General features: G+C 42.5%; 1 protein-coding gene across 1 annotated transcript in view; it reads right to left on the bottom strand.

The window, feature by feature from the left end:
• The window catches only part of CACHD1 (cache domain containing 1), a 269,698-nt gene that overhangs the window by 59,380 nt on the left and 186,097 nt on the right, over positions 1-24,221 (bottom strand). The window contains exons 5-8 of the mRNA XM_066376473.1: positions 10,683-10,809; positions 7,458-7,602; positions 6,290-6,506; positions 1,890-2,039 (exon numbers count right to left, since the gene is read on the bottom strand). Coding sequence (XP_066232570.1) covers positions 1,890-2,039; positions 6,290-6,506; positions 7,458-7,602; positions 10,683-10,809 — 639 coding nt within the window. The remainder of the gene's footprint in view (positions 1-1,889; positions 2,040-6,289; positions 6,507-7,457; positions 7,603-10,682; positions 10,810-24,221) is intronic.

The raw sequence follows: 24,221 nt of genomic DNA, 5'->3' as shown, positions 1-24,221 counted from the left end.
CCCGGCATGCCCACCAGAGGGCAATGCTCTGCCCATCTGGGGCATTGCTCTGTTGCAACCAGAGCCATTCTAGCGCCTGAGGTGGAGGCCACGGAGCCATCCTCAGTGCCCAGGACAACTTTGCTCCAATGGAGCCTTGGCTGTGGGAGGGGAAGAGACAGATAGAGAGTAGGGGGAGGGGGAAGGGTGGAAAAACAGGTGGCCGCTTCTCCTGTGTGCCCTGGCCGGGAATCGAACCCGGGACTTCCACATGCCAGACTGATGCTCTACCTCTGAGTCAACCAGCCAGGGCAAGAACTTTAAATGCATCCCATATGTGTATTTTATTGTTTTCATTTTACAGATAAAACTAATGCCCAAAGAGATGACATAACTTGCAATAAGCCACAGGGCTAATAAATGGAAACGGGAACTCGGAACCTCTAGACCACACACCTTCCATGTGTAGTCCACAAAATACATGGAAAACAATCGCGCTGGCCAAAACTCAGATTCCTGGACCCATCTAAGAGGATCTGAACAAAAATCTAAGGGTATTGCCCAGGAGTCTGCTTTTTTTTTTTCCATTTTTCTGAAGCTGGAAACAGGGAGAGACAGTCAGACAGACTCCCGCATGCGCCCGACCGGGATCCACCCGGCACGCCCACCATGCGGCGCTCTGCCCACCAGGGGGCGATGCTCTGCCCATCCTGGGCGTCGCCATATTGCGACCAGAGCCACTCTAGCGCCTGAGGCAGAGGCCAAGGAGCCATCCCCAGCGCCCGGGCCATCTTTGCTCCAATGGAGCCTTGGCTGCGGGAGGGGAAGAGAGAGACAGAGAGGAAAGCGCGGCGGAGGGGTGGAGAAGCAAATGGGCGCTTCTCCTGTGTGCCCTGGCCGGGAATCGAACCCGGGTCCTCCGCACGCTAGGCCGACGCTCTACCGCTGAGCCAACCGGCCAGGGCCCAGGAGTCTGCTTTTTACAAAAACAACTCCAAGTAATTCTCGGCACAGGAGAAATAAAAGACCACAGGTGGGAAGGGGTGCTGGATCAAGACACGGCGTCTTCAAAACAAAAGCATATGGTCACTTTGAGCAGAGAACAAGAGGCCTGAAGTAGAAGAGTAAAACATAAGCACGTGAGGAGACAGACCTAGCAGTGAGTCTAGAAAACTGAGCTGTGGTCAGACTGGAGGATAGGTGGGAGAGCAGAAGGCAAGATAGCAAGGATTTCTTCAGATCTGCCAACTGACTAAACACCCACCTTCGTATGTCTGATTTACCCCCCCCACCCCCAAATCGATCTTAATGAGTACTTGCCAGGGCCTGGTACTATACATATTAGGGCTAATCTTCACAACCTTGTCAAGCAGATAATACTTATCTCCATTATACAGCCAAGAGAGCCGAGGAGGAGAAAGTACCTGAAGAGGCTTTCGGGTGGGGAGGGATGGGGGGGTGGGGAGAGTGATTCTGCAGGGAAATGGGATAATCACAGTCTTGCAGAAGAATCTAGGTCAGTACCTCAACTTCCTGCAGCTTAAATCAGTGAAAAAACTTAGTAACCTCTATGCAGTATTAAAATCCAAGAGTATGAAGGGGAACTGTGGGGGAAAAAAAGTTGCACAGGATCCTCTGCAAAGCCATGTAACTGGAGAAGGTTTAGAAATAAGCTGTTGGCTGGAGAGAGAGAGAGAGAGAGAGAGAGAGATGAGGAGAAAGGACATTTTAACACATGCCCTGAATACCAACATTAGGTAGAGAAAGACATGCTTGGGAAGGAGGCTGCTTAGTTGCCTCTCTCCCTACAGCCTTCATCCAAGCACACCATTAGGGGTCCTTTTTAGTTTTGAAAGCAGCATACACTTACAGAGAACTTTTATCTGAGAAAATCTCGAAACACGACTGACCGTTCATGAGGGCATAGGTGAGAATCATCACAGAGTTGTTTAGAAAGCTATTTTCTTCATTGATGATACGGAGAGTGGCCTTTTTATCTTCTTCTGAAGAGTCCTTTGATGTAATGCCAGCTGACAGGTAAATTATGACCATGTCTGTATCTAAACAAAGACATACACATTGTTACATCGCATTCCGGCTGAAGACAGCAGTTGGGTTTCTTTGTCATTTCCCCTGGACTTGCCTGCCTCGGGGACCTGCGTGGCCTGCACTTCCTACGACTTTCCATTTGATGCTGGGACTTTTATCTCCCTGCCTTGCTTCTCTTCCATCCTGCCCTCTGTGGGCAACGAGGCCTCAATTGTTCATTGTCAGGTAAAGAGGTTTCCCTAATAAATTTACCAGATAAAAGAAAGTTTCTTATAGGCACCCAGGGGTGAGATAATTTAGCCACCCCAAATGGAAATCTCTCCAGCCTTCTGCAAATGAGGATGCAGAACCCCATTTAATCTTTTCCTTACGAAGAACATATACTTTTTTGGGGGGTGTGGGGACTAGATTTTTAAAATGGTGGTTCTTCTAGAGGCTCTTGAGACATGCACAATTATTCTCCCCTACACTGAGTAGTGCCAGAACATTTTTGTTTCTAAGACTCCTCAGTGTAAAAGAGCATTAAAATATGGACATAGGAGCCAGGCTGCCTGTGTTCAACTCCCAGCTCTGCTACCTACAAGCTGTGTCTGGGAGATACAGGCAGATTTCTTAACCTCTCTACCCCTACAATTCTCCATTGGGAGAAGACGTTGTAAACACTTCACTTAAAGTTTCAGACTGGAAAAAAATTAGTGGGGGGGGGGGCAGGGGAGGCTACAAATATATCATGAAGCTGTTCTAAAGTATAAGACAACCCATTGCTCTGTAGCAAAGTTACCACGTGTGATCAATTCCTCAACACACCTACAAAACGGACACGAGAACCCACTGAGTTTCTTACTTAACTTCACGAGTCTGGATTAAATACGTTGTCACTAGGTGGTGGTTTTGGGGTCACAGGTCCCTATTTGAAAAACTAGACGGCCTGTAGCCCACAGGTTCCTTTAGCAGCCAGTACACTGTCTTTCCATCCCAATAGGATATACATTTTATAAGTATCCTCACTGTTTTGGCCTCGTCCCTGACTCCATTTGGGCTCTATCCTCAATCAGAATTAAGTTATTAATTTTTTTATTTATTAGGATATTCCCCCTTCAGTCACTCAGAGGAACTTTAAACTTTATGATTACATAGTAAGGTTAGGAATGAGTAATTATAGGGGCTTGGGGCAGAGCAATGACATAGCATGGACCTTGGTAAGATGCAGTGGCCTCATTACTTGGTAAGCCCCAGTCTAAGCCACCTGCATGTCGTAGGGTCAATATCAAAAAGGAAAAAGCAACTCCAATTTGGATTTTATCCATGCCAGTAGGTCACCACTCCTAACCATCTTATTCCTTCTGCTATTAAGTGACCCATAAATCAATTACCCCAATAATACACCCTGAACAAACAACCCAAATATATTGATGGTATCAGTTATAGATCTACCACATGCCTGAAAAAGAACCAGCACTGGATAAAAGTTTCTGATTTTTATGATTAGCGCAAAGCTACAATAATTTATGACACGTAGCTTCTGTTCATATGGCTACTTATGTGGGACAGATACTTCATTTTCATGTATAGATTAATCCTCACAAGTCTTACAAGGTAGGTCTGACTCATTAGAATAACCTCACCCCATGGCCTTACAACAGTGCCAGATCCAGAGCACATGCTAAATAACTGTCTGTGGAATGAGCAGTAGTATACAGACCCCTCAATGTGTTGTAGCCACAGCTACTAGGGGTCCTTGGCTGTATCTGGGCTTGAGGTCAATTTAGGATGTCTGGGGTATCTGCTCTAGGTTAGCTGGAAGTCTTGTAGGAAACTGAATATCATAATAACCATAGCTATATGTATTTAATATTTACGACGGAATCCTGGATCTTATTTTCACCCCCAGTTTGTGGATGAGGAAACCAAGCCTGGAGAGATCAAATCATTTACACAAGTTCACAGAGGTTAGAAAAATTTCAGAGTACGAATTTGTAACCACACTGGCTGAAATCCAAAACCCACATACTTAACCACAATGATATATTGCCTGAGAGCACCTCAAATCTCTCCTTTATAAACGAGACCATGTGAACTGCTGAAGCAACCAGTTTGAGTTCTTCTCCTCTTCGAACTGCCAGAGCTTTAGGTGGAAGCCTGTGAACTAAACCTTATAAACATGTTACTTGGCCTAAAAGGGACTCCACTGAGCATTATACAAAACAAAACAACAGTACAATCAAAATTTATCCAAGTCTGTGAAGGTCACTCTTCTTGCCATGTTTTTGTTTGCCAACATTAAAAAAAACCAGACAAACAAAAGACATAGAGGACAAATGTTTTCTATCCAAGCAGCCTTCGCTAATGTGCAAATTTAGGAAGATTTGTCAGAAAAGGTATAAATGAGGTCTCTATTCACAGTTTTAAATCTGGAACAAATGTCAACTTTTGAAAATCAAGGGACTTCACATAAAAATCCAGATTTCTGGCTTCTCTTGAAACAGAAGATCTGGCAAACAGTGGGCAGGAATTCCTGCCTGGCAACCACCGGCTGAAGAGAAGAACAGCTGCCTCTCGATGGAGGATGTGCTCGCGAGCTGACGACGCTCTGCCAACAGTCCTCGTCGCCTACCTCGGGCTTGCCTGACTCACACTCCCTGCCTGGCCACTGCCAGGCTGGCATTCCTCTCCGTTACTTAAACAGTGGCGTAATCAAAACTGGACTTGACCTCTACAGCTGCTTTGATGGCTGGAGAAAGAACACGTCCACTACGGAATGTCGACAGGTAGACAACTGGTAGGTGGCACCCACAGGTAAACGCGCCAATCAAATAGCCAATCGTCTTGAATTCTTAAGAGGTCAGCCTTGTCCACTGGCTTGACTTAATCTTGGGAAACTTGACACTCAGCCATCCTGTTATTCTGTTCGTGAGGAGCTAGTACTTCTTTCAAGGTTGGCTGGCAAAATTCCAAGATGAACCTGACGACTGACATCCTTGCATAATCCCCTGCCCTCCGGAGTGTGGGCATGATCAGTAATTTGCTTCTAACTAGTAGATGATGGCAAAGGTAATGGAGTGATTTGCAGATGTAACTGAGGTCTCTACTAAGTCAATCGCAAGGGAGAGCAATCTGACCAAATCAAAAGGGAGGGTAGGTCTGATTAGATTAGCTAAGACCTCTAAAGCCTTCTCTTAAGTCAGAAGCTTCAAGAGGAGATGCTCTCCTGTTGGACTTGAGGAAGCAAGTAGACATGGATTTTACAGCTGCAAGGAAATTAATTATGTCAATAGCTGAGCTTGGACGAGGACGCCAAACCTCCAATGAAACCACAGACCTGGCTGCCGGCTGGATTGCAGCCTTATGCAATCCTAAACAGAGAACCCAGCCAAGCTGTACCTGAATGCCTGACCCGTGAAAACTGGGAGATAACAATAATAATCAACTGTCATACAGTTTATTATTATGATAATGCACAGAAACATATAACTAACATGTCACCTACCATCATTAGTTGTAATAATTACAGTAGCTTCCTTTTTACAAGGGCCCATTACATTTATATATGCCCAGCGCTTGTGCTTTGCATTTATCGATGATGCTGTGCTAGTTTTAATACAGAAACAATAAAGAGCTTGAAAATATATTTATAAAATTTATCTCAAAGATGCATTCATTAAAAAACCCCTCTACAAATAGATTTTTAAATATAAAAAGGAAAATGACATAAATTCCTTTCAGTAGTTTCAAAGTGTATGTCTTATTTCAAATATCCATTCCTTTAGCATGCACCCTAATTCGAGATTTCCTTTAATACATGAAAATTAAATTAGAGTGCCATTTTACATTTGAAGGGTGATGCTCCTCTAAATGACAGCTGGTTAGGACAGGGAAGGATCAAGGCAAGAACTGCTGCTGTCCTGTTCAGAGGCACATGGACACAAACCATCATCCACCCGGGAAGCAGTTGACAATTAGCATTCAAAAGGCTGTGGTTATTCCCCTGGGAAATAGATGGGGATATGTTTTTAATAAAGGAGCATAATAAAGCGGCTCCAGGAGAGAAGATATTGCGCGCAGACTTGAGTCCCTTTGATTAGAAGAGAAAATCTAGTTAAGATCCTAGTATTAGATGACCATTATGACAATACATGAAAATTTTATCCCAACTCAATTTTTAAAAAATCCCTCTAGACGTGGTTGTGGGATCCATTTATAATATATCCTATCATCATCCTTCATCCATTAGTTTGTAAGATCTCTGAGAAAACGCACTTACTGGCTTGGAACTTTGTGTTATTGTTTGTGCTTCGGATCAGCTGAAATGCCTTTTGAAATCCCACTGCGTGCTGGGTAGGGCTGTCCAGAGACTTGACACCGCTAACGAAGGTGGCCATTTTCCTTTTTGTCTCACTGGTGGCCGGAGACAGGAACGTCTTATAGCACTGGTCAAGTGAGCAGGTTCTGACAGTGTCTGCCACTGTCAGCACAGAGATCTGAGGAAAGAAGAAGAAAACGTGCTATTGTGGATTCCTCCCTCCCTCCCTCCCTCCCTCCTTTTCTCTCTCCCTCCTTCCCTCCTTCCCTCCTTCCCTCCCCTCCCCTCCCCTCCCCTCCCCTCTCCCCTCTCCCCTTTCCTTTCCTTTCTTTCTCTCTCTTTTTAATTCAGGAAGAACCCAAGGAGTGAGAAGGCCTACAGATTTCTGAGAGTTTAAAAATAAATGCCTGGAGATACCCATCTATCAAAATTTGAAAAGGATCCATTAAGGATTGGTAAGAGGGAGGAACCTGAGAGTTTGGTTTTTGTTCCAAGATGAAGTCAGCAGTATGGTGTTCACATGTTTAAAAAAAAAAAAAAGTTATCTCACGCAGAGAAAAATCTCAGCAAGTACTGACCATCTTGGTTTTTCAACTGGAGATGGGGTTGAGAGTAAAGATGTGGGGGGTGTGTTTTAAACAGCTATATTAGTGAGTAAAACCTTAGGTACTGGGAAAGTCAAAATGATGAAGCAGAAAATGTCCACAGGCAATGATTATAATTAGTTGTAAACACACCTGTCTCTGAGGTATCCTAGAGATTAGTCTTCCCTTCTCCCTGCCCTCCCATCAATCTTCAGATAAAGTCATCCACCAACATCCAAGCCCTCGCCCTTCTGCTCCTTGCATAACTTCCAGTGTGAAAGCCATAGGGAATTAGAAGTCTTAACAGGAGGCAAAAAGGAAGTGCGAGCATCCGCTGGTTGGGGGTGGTTTAGAGAGATTTGGAATCCGAGTTGGCAGCTGCTTCCTCAAATACTAGAGTGAAAACTAAACCACTCCCTTTTCCCAAAGTCATTTATAAAGAGATGAATTTAAAAATATATATCATAAAACATATAGTGCTTCCCTTCCCTTGGAGGTGTTCAAGGCAGCTCCAATGCCATGTGGGTCAGTGGGATAATGGTCACCTTATCGTGTTCGTCGATGGCGCTGAGGATGACCTGGGCAGCATCCTTGGCGATCTGGAGCTGGGTGTCGGTGACGGAAGCCCCGTGGTCCAGGATCACGACTATGTGCTTTGACTGCGGCCGGACTGTAGAGACGTAGATAGGTCTAGAAGGAGCAGAAGCATTGTGGAGTGAGTCCTGGTTTGAGTCAAAGGCCCCAAACCTAACACAGCTGCGAACATGATGGATGTGTAGGCATGCTGGTGTCTATATGTTTTTCCACAGATGGCACAAGAGTGGCGAGATCAGCACAGAAGGAGAAACTATACTGGTGCACTGAAAACAATGCCTCAAGACAACAATGTGTATCTGCAGACCAGGGGTGTCTGCAACAGGAAATGTATGTCTTCTAAAGATCAAAGCAACTGGGAGAAGGTTTTAAGAAACAAATCCTTTGGAAGACTGGATTTTCCTCAATGTTAACCCTCTCAACTGCTCATGGTGAAGCTGCCCACCGTTACCTATCATCCTGCTACAGGAAACGCAACAGGTGGCCCCCTCAAGCTGAAGAGACAGTGTCAGAGGGGGAAAAAGGTCTGCTTGCAGTGCTGGGCCCTCCCTGGCAGACTTATAGAGTGGGACTTTGCGAAAACTTGGGCAGCCTACAATCTGTGAGCATGCTGGGCAGCTCTGAATAGCAGGTTTGGTTGCTCTCCCCCAAGACAAAGGTTACTGCTAAGAGGGCCCTTTCCTTTCAGTACTGAAGCAATTCACACAGGTCAGCCACCAAAAGGCCCCTTATATTAGCATTTAATACTATGCCATCAAGTTTGTCCAAGCCTGTGATAGCCGCTCTTCTTGCCAGGTTTTTGTTTGCCAACTTTAAGGAAAGGGGGAGGGGGTGGAGCACCAAAGAAGAAATGCCTCCCATCAAAGCAGGCTTCTGCTAGTGTGCAGTACAGGAAGGTCTGTGAGAAGAGGTTTAATGAGGTCTCTATTCACAGTTTTAAAGCTGGAACAAATTAGGGGGAGCTTAAGAAAGCAAATCAGCTCAAGAGAATGCGCTCCTTTATTGACACCCCTAAAACACTAGATTTTTCTGTGAAGTTTTAGATGCCAGCTGAGTCACAAAAGCCTGGGTACAAATTAAGAAATGCAGGCAAAGTACCAAAAACCCTCCACATCTGGTCAAGTTGACACCAACTGTTCTCAAACCTCAAGTCCTGCGTTAATAACCACAGGCCACTCGTTGATACCATTGAGCCGGTGAGGACATGGGATAGAAGAATCGAGGAGATGTGGCTACAGAAATGAAAAGAGGGAACAAAGAGAAGAAAATCTAACTAGCTCAACACTGACGACCGTGTTAAATATTAAACTTCTCAGGTCCTCTAAGCCAGGTGACTAGAATTTTAAAAAAGGACACACCTTCTTCTTTCCAACTCAACTATGTAAATAATAAGCAGAGCATGTGTTCACATTGTCACAGTCAGTTGTTAAAAACCGCTTTAACAACTGGGGTATATTAATAGTAACATATTTAAGGTCAAGATGCATGAAAACTTCCAAGCGTAGGTGAATGCTGATTTGTGACAAGATCCTGCTTTTCCTTTTGGACTGTCCCTCACAGGTGATTCATTAAAAACAGCATGCCGTCTAATTTCTCTTTGGGCTCAAGAGATGGGTAATTTAGACTCTGAAAAGTGGGCATGCTGCACTAACTGCAGAAGTTCTGGCATCAAATATCTGATGCTGCAAAAGGAAAACAAACGCTGGGGATTCAAAAGGAAAGCGCCTTTGCCTAAGGGGCTCTGTAAATTGATGAGTCTCATCATACAAATGATCTCTCCATCACTGCCCTTCTGGCTAAGTGGTATAACCTCAAGTCATCTGAGTTAATGATGGAGCTTTAACACAATGTTTTCTAGACAACCTTCACACTTCTAGTAGCTAAGATTTGACACTAAATTTCAAAAGGATGGCCAAGCACAGTATTAGAGAAAGGAAAGCTGAGCAGCATCTATGTTTCTCTGAGATACGTTATCCAGTTTTCCAGGGCTGTCCTAGAGGGTATTACCATCTATGTCTCACTAATGATGTCTGAAGCTCCAAACAGCTTGGGTGCTTCAATCAATTTTGTTTCTTTTTTTTTTTTTGTATTTTTCTGAAGTTAGAAGTAGTCAGGCAGACAGACAAACTCCCGCATGTACCCGACCGGGATCCACCTGGCACGCCCACCAGGGGGCGATGCTCGGCCCATCTGGGCCGCTGCTCTGTTGCAACCAGAGCCATTCTAGCACCTGAGGCAGAGGCCAGGGAGCCATCCTCAGTGCCTGGGCCAACTTTGCTCTAATGGAGTCTTGGCTGCAGGAGGGGAAGAGAGAGACAGAGAGGAAGGAGAGAGGGAAGGGTGGAGAAGCAGATGGGTGCTTCTCTTGTGTGCCCTGGCCGGGAATCGAACCCAGTACTTCCACACACCAGGCCAATGCTCTACCGCTGAGCCAACTGGCCAGGGCCTAATTTCGTTTCTTTAGTAAACATCTTGTTTCACCTGACTTGTTAGATAGCTCTAGAAAAGCTCGGGGCTTTAGGACTTGCCCTTCCCCTAGCACAGGGGTCCCCAAACTTTTTACACAGGGGGCCAGTTCACTGTCCCTCAGACTGTTGGAGGGCCAGACTATAAAAAAAACTGTGAACAAATCCCTATGCACACTGCACATATCTTATTTTAAAGTAAAAAAACAAAATGAGAACAAATACAATATTTAAAATAAAGAACAAGTAAATTTAAATCAACAAACTGACCAGTATTTCAATGTGGGGCGCTGCAGCCGCAGACCGGATGTGCGTCATATGACGCACTTCCGGAGTGATGCTTGCATCCCACGTCACCGGAAGTAGTACTGTACGTGAGCAACACCGTGCTTTGCGGCGTCCTATGCATCTGCATCCTGTGCTCCTCTCACTGACCACAAATGAAAGAGATTCCCCTTCTGGAAGTGCGGCGGGGGCCAGATAAATGGCCACAGGGGGCCGCATGTGGCCCGCGGGCCGTAGTTTGGGGACCCCTGCCCTAGCATTTCCACATGCAACCTACATTGAAAGGTGAAATCACTTGAGAACAAGTACAAGTTTCTAAAACCACAGCCCTAGAGGCAGAGACATGTGTATAAATGAGGAGCCTCTATTTTGCACAGATTACTAATAAAACAGAAATTAAGACTTTGGCAAGTTAAGTCAACATACCTACTGCGATGCTCATAGCTGCCCTTACACCGGAACTTGTGTGCTGGGAAAACAGTGAAAATTCCTTCTTCCGAACTGAAATACTGCCACTTAATTCCAGGGTTGGATTTCAGGTTGTCTGCAAGAACTAGAGGAGAGGAGAATGTGAAACATAACTGCTAAATCCACAAGTGCACAGAGGCACCCTCCTTGGGCATCTGTTCTGCATAAACTGCTTGTAGGATGAAGAAATCTCACTACAGAGAAGGCTGTAAATTTTCAACTAAACATTTTCTTGCTGTCCCTTAAAAAAAAAAATCCCATGTTTAGAAAATGTAATGAATGTTTCAATCAAGTGAAGCTATTCCTCTTCACATTGAATGGTGACATTGGATGTCCTGGGTCATTTTTTTCCAGCATGAATGATTCATTTGCAGTAAACCCTCCCCTCACTCCGCTGGTCCCTGTTGGGACAGTCTACACTTACTGGCTTGGATACATTCTCTAACTATGGAAAACAGTGATGTTAATAGGCCACATCTCCAGAGGGACTAGATGTGTGACCTTGACCCTGCTCACTCTATAATGAGGGAAACAGCCTAGATGGTACTTTGAAGGCCAGAACCATAATCATTTGATAATAGCTTCTGGAATGATTCCAATGTGCCAGCACTGGGAGAGAGGCTTTCCTTTATGTTATCTCATTTAATCCATACAACAACCCCAGAATCATTATTCCCTACTTTGCAGTTGAGAAAATATGCGTAGAGAGCTTAAGCGATTTGTCTACGGCTTCATCAGTAAATAGTCAAGTTGGAATTCAAGCCCTGGGTCTCCGGGCTCCTGTCTTTACAGCATGCAGTACTGCCTCGTTTCCCACGTATACAGCGTCTGCAGCTGGAGTGACAGCCATCTCACTGTGTGCAATCCCGTTCCCAAACCACCAGGAAGTTTTGCTCACGCTCTCTCTCCCTGGAATCAGAGTTCTCTCCCTCCTCTCACGTCCTTTCATTCTGTTCCACACCAAGTCAATTACGTATTATACACTTATTATATGTAGGGTACTGCTTAACATGCTGCAAAACATACAAAGATGATCCCCTACCTCCTGAAAAATCTGAAGTCTTACTGTAATAGTCAGTATACCAAAAGAATTATGCATATACAGGGAAATGGAGCAGAAGGCAAATCAACAGAAGGCAGGTCAGAGCAAAGGCAAAAAGGAAGAAAAGTGTTAGATGCCTTTGAGAAAAAGACATGTAAAGCTCACAATGCCGTATGGCCATCCTCTGGGGTCTGGCACAGGGGTTACCAAACACCTGTAAAGGGCTAGATTGTCAATGATTCTAGCTTTGCAAATAACATGGTCTCTGCTGCAGTTATCCAACTCTGCCACTGTAGCGTGAAAGCAGCCATGGACATTTGTAAATGAATGTGGGTGTCTGCCAGTAAGAGCTTATTTACAAACATCAGTAGCAAGTTGGATTTGTTCAGTGGCCCTTCAACTTTAGCCGTGGTCCTCCAACCATGTCATGTAAAAATGTCCTATTTGGAGGACTTAAAACGTGTTCAGCAATTACCCTGCCCAACACACACCACGAAGCTGTAGCACATTTTATTTTCACAAAAATCCTAGGAGTAAAAAATTATCCCCATGTTACAGAGAAGGAAACAGGATCAGAGAGGTTTATGGCTTGCATGAGGGTTTCAGAAGACAGAAAGAAGTCAGTCCAGTGTGTGACCACAATACCCACCCACTCTCCACTCTGCCAGGCAACCTTGTCAAGGTCATCATCACCTGGACTGAGGCGACCACTCTCTTCTGAGATGTATGGCAGATGTGAGTGCGTGTTAACATGGAAGAGGCTTTTCCTCTGTCTCATCTCTTGGGGGTCTGAAGCCTTAACCTTGATCTCATATTAGCAGTTCTCCAAGCAGCCCTGCCAAACCAGCAATAAAAAGGCAAACATTGCCTTTGGAAGCAAAGGAAAGCTCAATGACCTCATTTAAAAATAACATCTGTAACAATAAACAGGCTACAATGAGAGTATTAAAAAGAGAGCCATTGAAAGCAAGAATGTTTTAAAAATAAATCACAGTTCATACAGTGCATGATACATTTAGTCTCACCACAAAACATTCTGCTTCCCTATAATCACTGCAGCATGAGGGCTTAAGTATCAGGAAAGGTTCCTCAAATCCTCCCGCTGAGCACTCCTTTGGCATCTGATTAAATTGCATCCATTATTCTGTACTAGCAGAAGATGATGGATATGATGGTAATGAGGACCCCAGAGCCCAGAAGCAATCTATCATTGTGGTGTGCACCTCAGGAGGGCCCCTCACTGACCTAGATGTGGAGGTGAATGAGAGCCCTATTATCCATGTAGGCGACCCAGAGGGGCTTCTCCATTCATACGAGTCAGTTAGGTATTCTGGTCACTGGAAAACGTGGGCTGGGGTCCTGCACACTCCCTCTTCCTTCAGAAATGCTGGATGCCCTCCAGGAAAAAGCTGGGCACAGGCCCAGCCCGCCAGCCCATGAAGCACAGCGTTAGGCTTTAAGCTATCAACGGGCAGGTCCTGTACCTGTCAAAACTGCTCTGCACACCTATTTCAGACAGACACACGTGAAGGAGGCCATACATGGTTTTTTCCTTACTGAAGGTTATTCCCAAGACAAAAGTGATCGTACCCTCTGAATTCCTCCAGAACTTTTTTTTTTTTTTACCTCTCCCCACCTTCTAGTTAGTAGTAGTATTGTTGTTACAGGTAACTTTTCATTTCTCCATGCCCAGATTCTAAGACCCTCGAGAGCGAGGTCTCTCTCTGAGCCACCTCTGTGCCCGAGGCAGAGCTCCCCAGTTCTTCCCACACCGAGGCACACACTCTGGGAGCTGCAGGGCAGGATCCACGGCGCACTTGCCAGAAAAGGTCTGCACCGAATGACCATTTCTCAGCTGTTTTCTGATACTGTTGTTTGATACATTGTAAAATCTTACTTTTCCTCTAATGTCAAATCCAATGAAAAGTAAATTAAATAATGTGACTAAATCAGTGTAAAGCAATGATAATTCTAAATATGGTTTAAAATGTTAAACACGCCCTTCTCCTAAAACCACCAAAACAATAGGCACAGAATAGACAGGTAAATGGAGGACTATGTATGTCAAAATATATCTACTATACGTTTTAAATGGGTAAGTTTACTGGGTGTCAATGATAGCTCAGTAAAGTTGATGTGATAATAAAACAGTGAAATTTTATTGAGCATCGTACAAAACCAGTTTTATATACAGTGTGCCACTTTTCATAATTACTCTATGAGTTTATTATACCCATTTTACAGATGCAGGGCTTGCTCAAAGTCACCAGGGCAGCGTGATGATTTGATCTATGTGTGTCTATCCAAGTCCTTGCTGTTTCCAGAATACTATAGTGCTTCTATAGGTCAGTAAATACATGCTGAAATGAGTTAGCAATCATCTGATAAAAAGCACACTGAGTATTTTGTTTTTAATTTTTCCATTGATTAGAGAGGGAGAGAGAGAGAGAGAGATATGAAGAGAGAGATAGAGAAGCATCACTTTGTTGTTTTACTTAGTTGTATACTCATGGATTGCTTCTTGTACATGCCATGACTAGGGATCGAACCCATGACCTCTGGCATGCCACGTCAATGCTATACCACCCATTGAGCTACCCAGTCAGGGCACACTGGGTATTTCTTGAGAGGCAGAATAAATATATATATAAACATGTTGGTGTTTCTCAATCAAAATAATTGGTTGTATTAGTCTGTAAATATACAATGTAAGTAAATACAATTAAGGAGACACTATAAAAATAAGATGTAAGGCTAAAGTAGCATTTAACCTTGAGAGAAAAAATAAACTGCTGAACTGCTAAAATTGGCATGCACCAGCTGGGTAGCCCAATGTCATGGGGTTTGTCACTCACCCCACAGGCTGGCTTAACTGGAAGATGGCACAGACACAAGGTAGATTAGATGCAGAGTCAACAGTAATTACAGCACTCATGACGCTGAGCAATGTCTAACAGAGAGTGTACATTAAATAATAGAAGGAGTTTTTACTGAACTAAGAAACTATATTATTTAGCTGAGACCTTTGGCTTATTTTGTAGGTGCCTTTTACTTTCACTGTCCATTGAAGCAAGCATCAGTAAGCCACTGGGATACAGGTTCAATAACTAGAAAGATCTGTTAAGTCAGAATGAGCTGGGAATAAGAAGCCATGGGTTGAAGTCCCATCTCTAAGACTGTCAAGCCCTCTGACCTTAAATTTGTTCTCCAGGCCACATGTAAAGGCATTTTTCTAAAATGGAAATCAAATCGCTCCATGGGTTTGATTAAAACCTTTCAAAGGTTTTTCATGATACCACCTCCAGTACTAAATCCAAACTTGATAAGGCCCTAAATCATTGGGCCCCTGCCTACTCTCTCACCTCACCTTTCCCTTCTTTAAACTTCCTACATTATATTCATCAAGATTTCTCTTTCAGTTTTGCAAATGTGCCAAGGTGGTGAGCCTTAGGTCTGGAATAACTCTTCTCACATTCCCAGAGAGACTTTCCCTAATTATCATCCTTTCTCAAAGCATCCCATATGATGGAAAAAAGTATTTCATGCAAATGGAAATGAAAAAAAAAAAAAAAAAAAGCTGGGGTAGCAATACTTGTATCGGACAAAATAGCCTTTAAAACAAAGGCCATATAGTCAAGGATAAAGAAAGTCACTATATAATGATAAAGGGAACAATCCAACAGGAAGATATAATCACTGTAAATATTTATACACCTAATAATTGGAGCACCTAAATATATAAAGCAGATACTGATGGACATAAAGGGCGGAATAGACAGCACTACTATAATAGTAGAGGATTTTAATACCCCACTAACATCAATGGATAGATCCTGAAGACAGAAAATTAACAAAGAAACAGCAGCCTTAAATGATACATTAGATTATCTGGATTTAAGTAATATCTTTAGAACTTTTCACCCCAAAGCAGCAGAATATAGATTTCTTTCAAGTGCTCATGGTACATTGTCTAGGATAGACCACATGCCAGGACACAAAACAAGTCTCAAAAAACTTAAGAAGATTGAAATCATATCAAGCATCGTCTCTGATCACAATGGCATGAAACTAGAAATCAACTATAATAGAAAAACTGAAAAACATTCAAACACTTGGAAGCTAAATAGCATGTTATTAAATAATGAATGGGTTAACAATGAGATCAAGAAAGAAATTTAAAAATTTCCTTGAAACAAATAAAAATGAACATACAACAACAAAATTTATGGGACACAGCAAAAGCAATCCTGAGAGGGAAGTTTATAGCATTAAAAGCATACTTTTAAGAAGCAAGAAAAGCTCATATAAACAACTTAACACTGCACCTAAAGGAAATAGAAAAAAGAACAACAAATAAAGCCCAGAGGAAGTAGAAGGAAGGAAATAATAAAGATCAGAGCAAAAACAAATGACAGAGACTAAAAAAATACAAAGATCAATGAAACCAAGAGCTGGTTCTTTAAAAAGATAAACAAGATTGACAAACCTTTAACCAGACGCATCAAGAAAAAAAGGAGAACTCAAATAAATAAAATTAGAAATGAAAGTGGAGAGATAACAACTGAACCTCAGAAACACAAAGGATTGTAAGAAAATACTGTGAAGATCTATATGCCTAAAAATTGGACAACCAAGGTGAAATGAATAAATTCCTAGAAACATACAATCTTCCAAAACTCAATCAAGGAAGAATCAGAAAACCTAAACAGACCGATTAAAACAAATGAAATTGAAGAAGTTATCAAAAAAACTCCTAGCAAACAAAAGTCCTGGACCGGATGGCTTCACAGACGAATTTTACCAAACATTTAAAGAACTAACTATTTCTCAAGCTATTTCAAAATATTCAAGAGGAGGGAAGGCTTCCAAGTTCCTTTTATGAGGCAAGTATTGTCCTCATTCCAAAACCAGGTAACGGCACTACAAAGAAAGAAACCTACAGGCCAATATCTCTAATGAACATAGATGCTAAAATTCTCAACAAAATATTAGCAAACCAGATCCAGCAATACATCAAAAAGATCATACATCATGATCAAGTGGGATTTATTCTGGGGAGACAAGTCTGGTACAATATTTGCAAATCAATCAATGTGATTCACCACATAAACAAAAGAAAGAATAAAAATCACATGATTATATCAATAGATACAAAAAAAGCATTTCATAAAATCCAGCACTCATTTATGATCAAAATTCTTAGCAACATGGGAATACAGGAAACATACCTCAACATAATAAAGGCCATCTATGACAGACTCACAGCTAACATCATACTCAATGGGCAAAAATAAAAAGCTATGCCCTTAATATCAGGAACTAGGCAGGGGTGTCCCCTTTCACCACTCTTATTCAACATAGTGCTGGGTGTCCTGGCCACAGCAATCAGAAAAGAAGAAGATATAAAAGGCATCCAAATTGGAAAAGAAGAAGTAAAACTGTCATTATTTGCTGATGACATGATACAGTACATAGAAGACCCTAAAGTTTCTGTCAAAAAGCCACTAAACCTGATAAATTTGGCAAGGTGGCAGGATATAAAATTAATATTCAGAAATCAGTGGCATTTTTATACACCAACAATAAACTGTCAGAAAGAGAAATTAAGGAAATAATCCTCTTTACTATTGCAACAAAAACTAAATAAAGTATCTGAGAATAAATTTAACCAAGTAAATAAAAGACTTGTACTTGAAAAATTATAAGACATTGAAAAAAGAAACCAAGGAAGGTACAAACAAGTGGAAGCATACACCATGTTCATGGATAGGAAGAATTAACATCATTAAAATGTCCATACTATCTAAAGCAATCTATAGATTCAATGCAATTCCTATTAAAATGTCAATGGCATACTTCACAGATCTAGAAAAAATACTTCAAAAACGTATATGGAACCAAAAAGAAACCCAAATAGCCTCAGCAATCTTGAAAATGAAGAACAAAGTGGGAGGTATCACACTTCCTGATATCGAGTTATGCTACAAGGCCATTGTACTCAAAACAGGCATACAGATCAAGGGAATAGAACAGAGAACCCAGAAACAAACCCATGCCTTAATGGTCAATTAATATTTGACAAAGAAAACAAGAGTATACAATGGAGTAAAGATAGTCTCTTTAATAAATAGTGTTGGGAAAATTGGACAGCTACCTGTAAAAAAATGAAACTAGACCATCAACCTACAACATTCACAAAAACATCTCAAAATGGATAAAAAACTTAAATATAAGTCGTGAAACCATAAACATCTTGGAAGATAACAGGCAGTAAACTCTCCGATATCTCTTGTAGCAATATTTTTGCTAATACATCTCCATGGGCAAGTGAAATAAGGACAAAATAAACAAATGGGAGACTATATCAAACTAAAAAGCTTTTGCACAGCAAAAGACACCATTAATAAAATAAAAAGACAACCCACACAATGGGAGAATATATTCGTCAATACATCTGATGAGGGGTTAATAACCAAAATTTATGAAGAACTTCTAAAACTCAGCACCAGAAAGGTAAACAATCCAATTAAAAAATGGGCAAAGGAACTGAATAGATACTTCTCCAAAGAGGACATACACATGGCCAATAGGCATATGAAAAAATGTTCAGCATCACTAATCATTAGAGAAATGCAAATTAAAACCACAATGAGATATGACCTCACACCTGTCAGCATGGCGCTCATTAACAAATCAACAAATAACAAGTCCTGGGAAGAATGTGGAGAAAAGGGAACCCTCCTGCACTGCTGGTGAAAACGCAGACTTGTGCAGCTGTTGTGGAAAACAGTATGGCATTTCCTCAAAAAAATTAAAAATAAAACTGCCTTTTGACCCAACTAACCCAATTTTAGGAATATATCCTAAGAATCCCAAAACACGAATTCAAAAGGAGATACACACCCTCATGTTTATTGCAGCGTTATTTACAATAGCCAAGATCTGGAACCAGCCCAAGTGTCCGAGGTGGACAAAAAAGCTGTGGTACATATACACAGTGGAATAATATGCAGCCATTAAAAAACGTAATCTTATCTTTTGTAAGGCATGGATGGACCTGGAGATTATTATGCTAAGTGAAATAACCCAGGCAGAGCAAGACAAATATTATACAGTGTGTTCGTAAAGTCATGGTGCACTTTTGATCCGTCACAGGAAAGCAACAAAAGACGATAGAAATGTGAAATCTGCACCAAATGAAAGGAAAAATCTCCCAGTTTCATACCTATTCAGTGCAGTTCGATGTGGGCTCATGCACAGAATTTTTAGGGCTCCTTAGGTAGCTATCCCATATAGCCTCTACAGACTCGTCACTGACTGATGGCCTACCAGAACGGGGTTTCTCCACCAAACTGTCGGTTTCCTTCAATTGCTTATCCCACCGAGTAATGTTATTCCTATGTGGTGGCACTTCGTTCTAAACGCGCCCATATTCACGTTGCACTTTGGTCACGGATCCGAATTTAGTGAGCCACAGAACACACTGAACTTTCCTCTGTACCGTCCACATCTCCACTGGCATGGCCGTGGGCTGCTCCGCTGTACACACGGTGTTACGTCATCATCTGCGCATGCGCACATGCTGCCACATCATCCTACAGAAACTGGGAGGGTTTTCCTTTCATTTGGTGCAGATTTCACATTTCTATAGTCTTTTGTTGCTTTTCTGTGACCGGTCAAAAGTACACCATGACTTTACGGACACACTGTATGATCTCACTTATATGTAGAGTTAATGAACATGGTGAACTGAGGAACGGATGGAGGCAGAGGCGGGGTCATGGGGAGCAGAGGGACAGCTGTCAGAGGGGAGGGGGATGAGGGGATGGGATCAGAGAAGGTGAAGAGATTAGTGAAATTATCTATACATAACACATAGATACAGATAACAGGACAGCAAGTCCCAGAGGGAAGGGGGGAGGGAGTTAGCAGGAGGGGGACAAAGGGAGATAATGGGGGGCATGTGGTTGGGGGTGAGGGTGTTATATTCAGTGGGACACTTCAATCCATGTTAACACAATAAATGAAAATTAATAAAAATTTTAAAACAAGCACCCCGTGTTTTCCTTCACAGCAAAATACGGGTAGAGCTCGTTGTATTTATTTTGGAAGGTATTTGATCTGTGTCTTGCATGCTGAGGAGCTGTAAACTCCCTGAAGGCAGCAGCCAAGTCAGGTTTGCTCAGCACATTTCTAGTCTACTGGCACAAGCCTGGGTTTTAGGAAGCACTTAGTCAGTACTTGCTGAGTGAATTAGCGAATGATGATCTTGGTCTAGGCTCTTACCTGTGTCCTCCCAATTCCCTCATCTGTAAAGTAATGGATCTGGACAAGGTACTCCCAAAGACCCTCTTTAGAAACCAAAAGAGAAAAGCATTATGAGGGCAAAAAATAAAGGCCAACAGGAGGGAAGTACACAGATTTACAAATAGAAAAAGCAAATTTCTGATTGGGTTTCAGCAACTTGATGCAAAAAAAAAGAAGAAGAAAAAAAGGAGGAGCTTGACTAAGGAGCTGTAGCTCAGCACTACAAGATACTAATAGTAATCTGAGGCTAAACAAAATGTCCCAACAGGCCCTGGCTGGTTAGCTCAGTGGTAGAGCGGGGGTTCGGCATGTGGATATCCTGGGTTTGATTCCTGGTCAGGGCACACAGGAAAAGCGACCATCTGTTTTCTTCACCTCACCCCCTCTCACTTCTCTCTCTCTGTCTCTGTCTCTCTCTTCCCCTCCTGCAGTCATGGCTCAATTGGAGTGAGTTGGCTCTGGGCACTGAGGATGGTTTCATGGCCTCTACCTCAGATGCTAAGAAGAGCTCGGTTGCTGAGTAACAGAGCAACACCCCAGACAGGCAGAGTATCGCCCTTAGTGGGCTTGCCGGGTGGATCCTAGTCGGGGAGCATGCAAAATCTGTCTCTTTGCCTCCCCTCCACTCACTGAATTAAAAACAAACAACAAATAAACCACCTAAACAATATCAAAAAATACTTAATGAGAAAGATGGAGAAACTCTTAACATTGGCGTTTAAATAATGAAGAACTACCTATGAAGGCACCTTGCCCTTTGGAAGGCAGCTATGCTCACCACTATACCACCAACACTGCACTGGCACCTTGCCCTTTAAAGGCAAACTACTCCTCCATTCCCCTCTGCCTACCCTTCAATAAACTCTCTTATAGTTCCTATGTTAATTCTAAGCACGGACAATTCTGTGATACCCACTGGCATTTTTTCCTTCAACTATAACACCCAAACTGTTACCAGAAAAGCAGCTAAAATCATACCTTTCGCCTTTTCGGTGTTCTTTACAACTCCTATTTATTCAGTCTCAAGATCTGCCTGCAAACAGTGCACTAAACTGTGCATGATTCTGACATATGGGTCCCAGATTCCATGGCCCCCAAGTAACCTTCCAATTTCACCATCTACATTGAATCTGTTCTAGAGTCATTGACCTCTTCAGTATAAACAAAACCAACAATGTTCCCAAACTCTTGCCTACCGTCTTTAATGTTTAAAATCCCCAGGCTGATAAGAAAGAGACAGATTACAAACCACTTGTAGTTGGGCTGTAACTTTTGTTTTTCTCAACAATATTGTCCACTGGGGCAGGGACAAAAGGCAAATGCTCTGTAAGAGACGGTTTGTGCTCCCTCCCACCTCTGGACTTTCTGACGCCCAGCGCCAACACCACCAAGCAAAACACCCAAAGCTATCTACCTCCCACAGTTGACCAAATACAAAATACAAGAGCTGTCCTAAATACACAAAGTTGCAGACATATAAAAACACACCTACTTCCCCAACAGACCAGAAATTATACGGCACCTTTCAGTCATAGTCTGTGCCACAGACATCTTTTTGGAGAGGTATTAAATAAATTAACATTCTTAAGACTCCTAACAAAATTTCTGGCATCATATACCCTATCACATCTTTCCAATTCCTGCTCCTCACTCCCATTCTGAGTACCACTTTACCATGTATTCAGGAGAGGCTGTATTTCATGGACCCCCAGACACTGTTTATGTTGCTCCAGAAGTGGTACACAGAGGGAGCATTTAACCATGTACCGAGCCTTTCTTTTCTTTTTAAAGAAGGTTTTAGTTATTAATTTTAGAGAGAGAGGGAGCGAGATCATAGTTGCTTCACTTCAGTTGTTAACTGATTGCATCTCATATGTGCCTTGACTGGGCAAACCTAGAGTTTTGAACCAGTGACCTCAGTGTTCCAGGTTGACACTTTATTCCAGTGGTAGTCAACCTGGTCCCTACCGCCCACTAGTGGGCATTCCAGCTTTCATGCTGGGCGGTAGTGGAGCAACCAAAGTATAAATAAAAAGATAGATTTAACTATAGTAAGTTGTTTTATAAAGATTTATTCTGCCAAAATTAGCGAAAATATGACATAAAGTACTTGGTAAGTAATTATTATTATATGCTTTAACTTGCTGTAACTCTGCTTTATAAATTGTATAAAGTAAAGTTACTCCCCTACTTTATAAATCACCATTACTGTGGAACCGGTGGGCGGTTAGAAAATTTACCTCCTAACAGAGACACAGAAGTGGGCGGAAGGTATAAAAAGGTTCACTACCCCTGCTTTATCCACTGTGCCACCACAGGTCAGGCCTGAGTCTTTCATTATATTATATAGTATCTCAGTTAATTTTTACAAGAATCCTATGAGGTAGGCTTTATCTATTATTCAGGCAGCTAGCAAGAACCAGGAAATGGAGGGCCACCAAAGAGATATTATTGCTCCCATTATATAGTTAAGAATATTCTGACTCAGGAAGGCAAGAGTGACTTGAGCTCTGAGCTGAATGAATCCAGAACCTATAGCCCAGTGATTTTTTTCCATTACACTGATTATGCTAGCTAAAGCCCATTGCCAAAATCATACTAATGATGTTTGACCCACCAATCTCACTGGATTTATTTTAGTATAACACTAAGTGGAGAACATCCTCACATCTCTGGTTCTGTTCCAAGCTTGCCATGTCTGTTCTAGGCTAACTCCATAATGCAAAATAACCAGTCCATGCAGTCCTCGATTCAGCTGAGATAGCCTTGTCTTGGGCTCCGAATCCAGAGTCAACTTCTTGGGCAATCCAAAATCAGTATAGGCTCTACTGCTCTACCCTCTTCCTTTCTAGCAGGTCACTCCCAAAGGACTCAAAGGTCCAGGCAACCTTCAGACACTCATGGAAGGAGTAAGAGACAACAAGAATGGTGTTCTCAAGCCTGAGTGATCCTCACAATCAGCTCGGAAACCTACAGATTCCCAAGATTTACCAGGCCAGCATCCTGGTTTACCTGTCTGAGCTGGGGGCCAAAAGACAGGTATTTCTGACAAAGCACTCCAAGGTGACTCTGATGCTCACTCAGGTTTGGGACATGTGAACCAAGACATTAAATGTCACTGTCCTGTTTCCTTAGTTTCACTTTCTTTCTATACTGTCTCTCTGCTAATAGCCTTAAAAACAAAACAAACAAACAAACAAACAAACAAACAAAACTATTAGCAGCAGCAGTAACAATAAAACGAAGGCTTCCTCTACCTGACCTCCTTCTAAATTATCAGCGACCTTTCTCCTCTTCTCAGCCAAGCAACTTAGCAGAGTCGTGGACACTGATTCCCACCCCTCCCCGCCCGGCCATTCTGCTTCTGCCGCAGCCTCTCCCCACCACCCCACCACTCTTGGGTGACCTTTAATAGTCCACCCCGTTTTCTCCTTCCAGGCCTACGACATTTCCACCCATTCCCCACAAAGCTCTCTCGTCTTCCCTGCTTAAAGTCTGTCAGCAGGCTGCCTTCAAGCTAAACATAAAACCAAACCCTAAACAAAACTCTTCAGACTGACGGACAGAAGGCCCATTAAAATCTGGCTTAGCACTATCTTAATTTTCTGTTACTTCCTCTTACACAGCAATCCGTGCTGTCTGCACTTTTTACAGATTATGAAATGGGAAATGTCCTTGCCACAAGCATGTAACCTGGATAAATCCTATTGTCTGTGAAGACACAGCTCAACTGGCCTTGGCCAGGGGGCTCAGTGGATAAAACATCGACCTGATGCGCTGGAGGTTGTGGGTTCTACCCCCAGTATGGGTACCTGTGAGAAGCAATCAATAAGTACACAACTAAATGGAACTAAGTGAAACAAGTTGATGCTTCTCTCTCTCTCTCTCTCTCCTTCTCCCTCTCTCTCTCCAACCCCCTCTCAAATCAAAGAAAAAAAGAAAAGAAAAAAAAGACACAGCTCAACCTCACAATCTGGGTCAAGTGCCATGGCTCATCTTCATCACAACAGCACTTAGCATGAATTGTCACTGTACTTGAGTGTTGATTTTCCTCCTCCTCCCCATTCCCCCAGCACACACACATGCGCGACTTGGTTATGAGCTCTCCGAGGGTAGAACTCTGTCTTTTTTTTTTTTTTTTTTTGAAA

This window comes from Saccopteryx leptura, chromosome 3, assembly GCF_036850995.1.
Source record: "Saccopteryx leptura isolate mSacLep1 chromosome 3, mSacLep1_pri_phased_curated, whole genome shotgun sequence".
Classification (NCBI taxonomy): Eukaryota; Metazoa; Chordata; class Mammalia; order Chiroptera; family Emballonuridae; genus Saccopteryx; species Saccopteryx leptura.
Note: the sequence above shows the minus strand (reverse complement) of the source record. Positions and strands in the feature narration are given on the sequence as shown.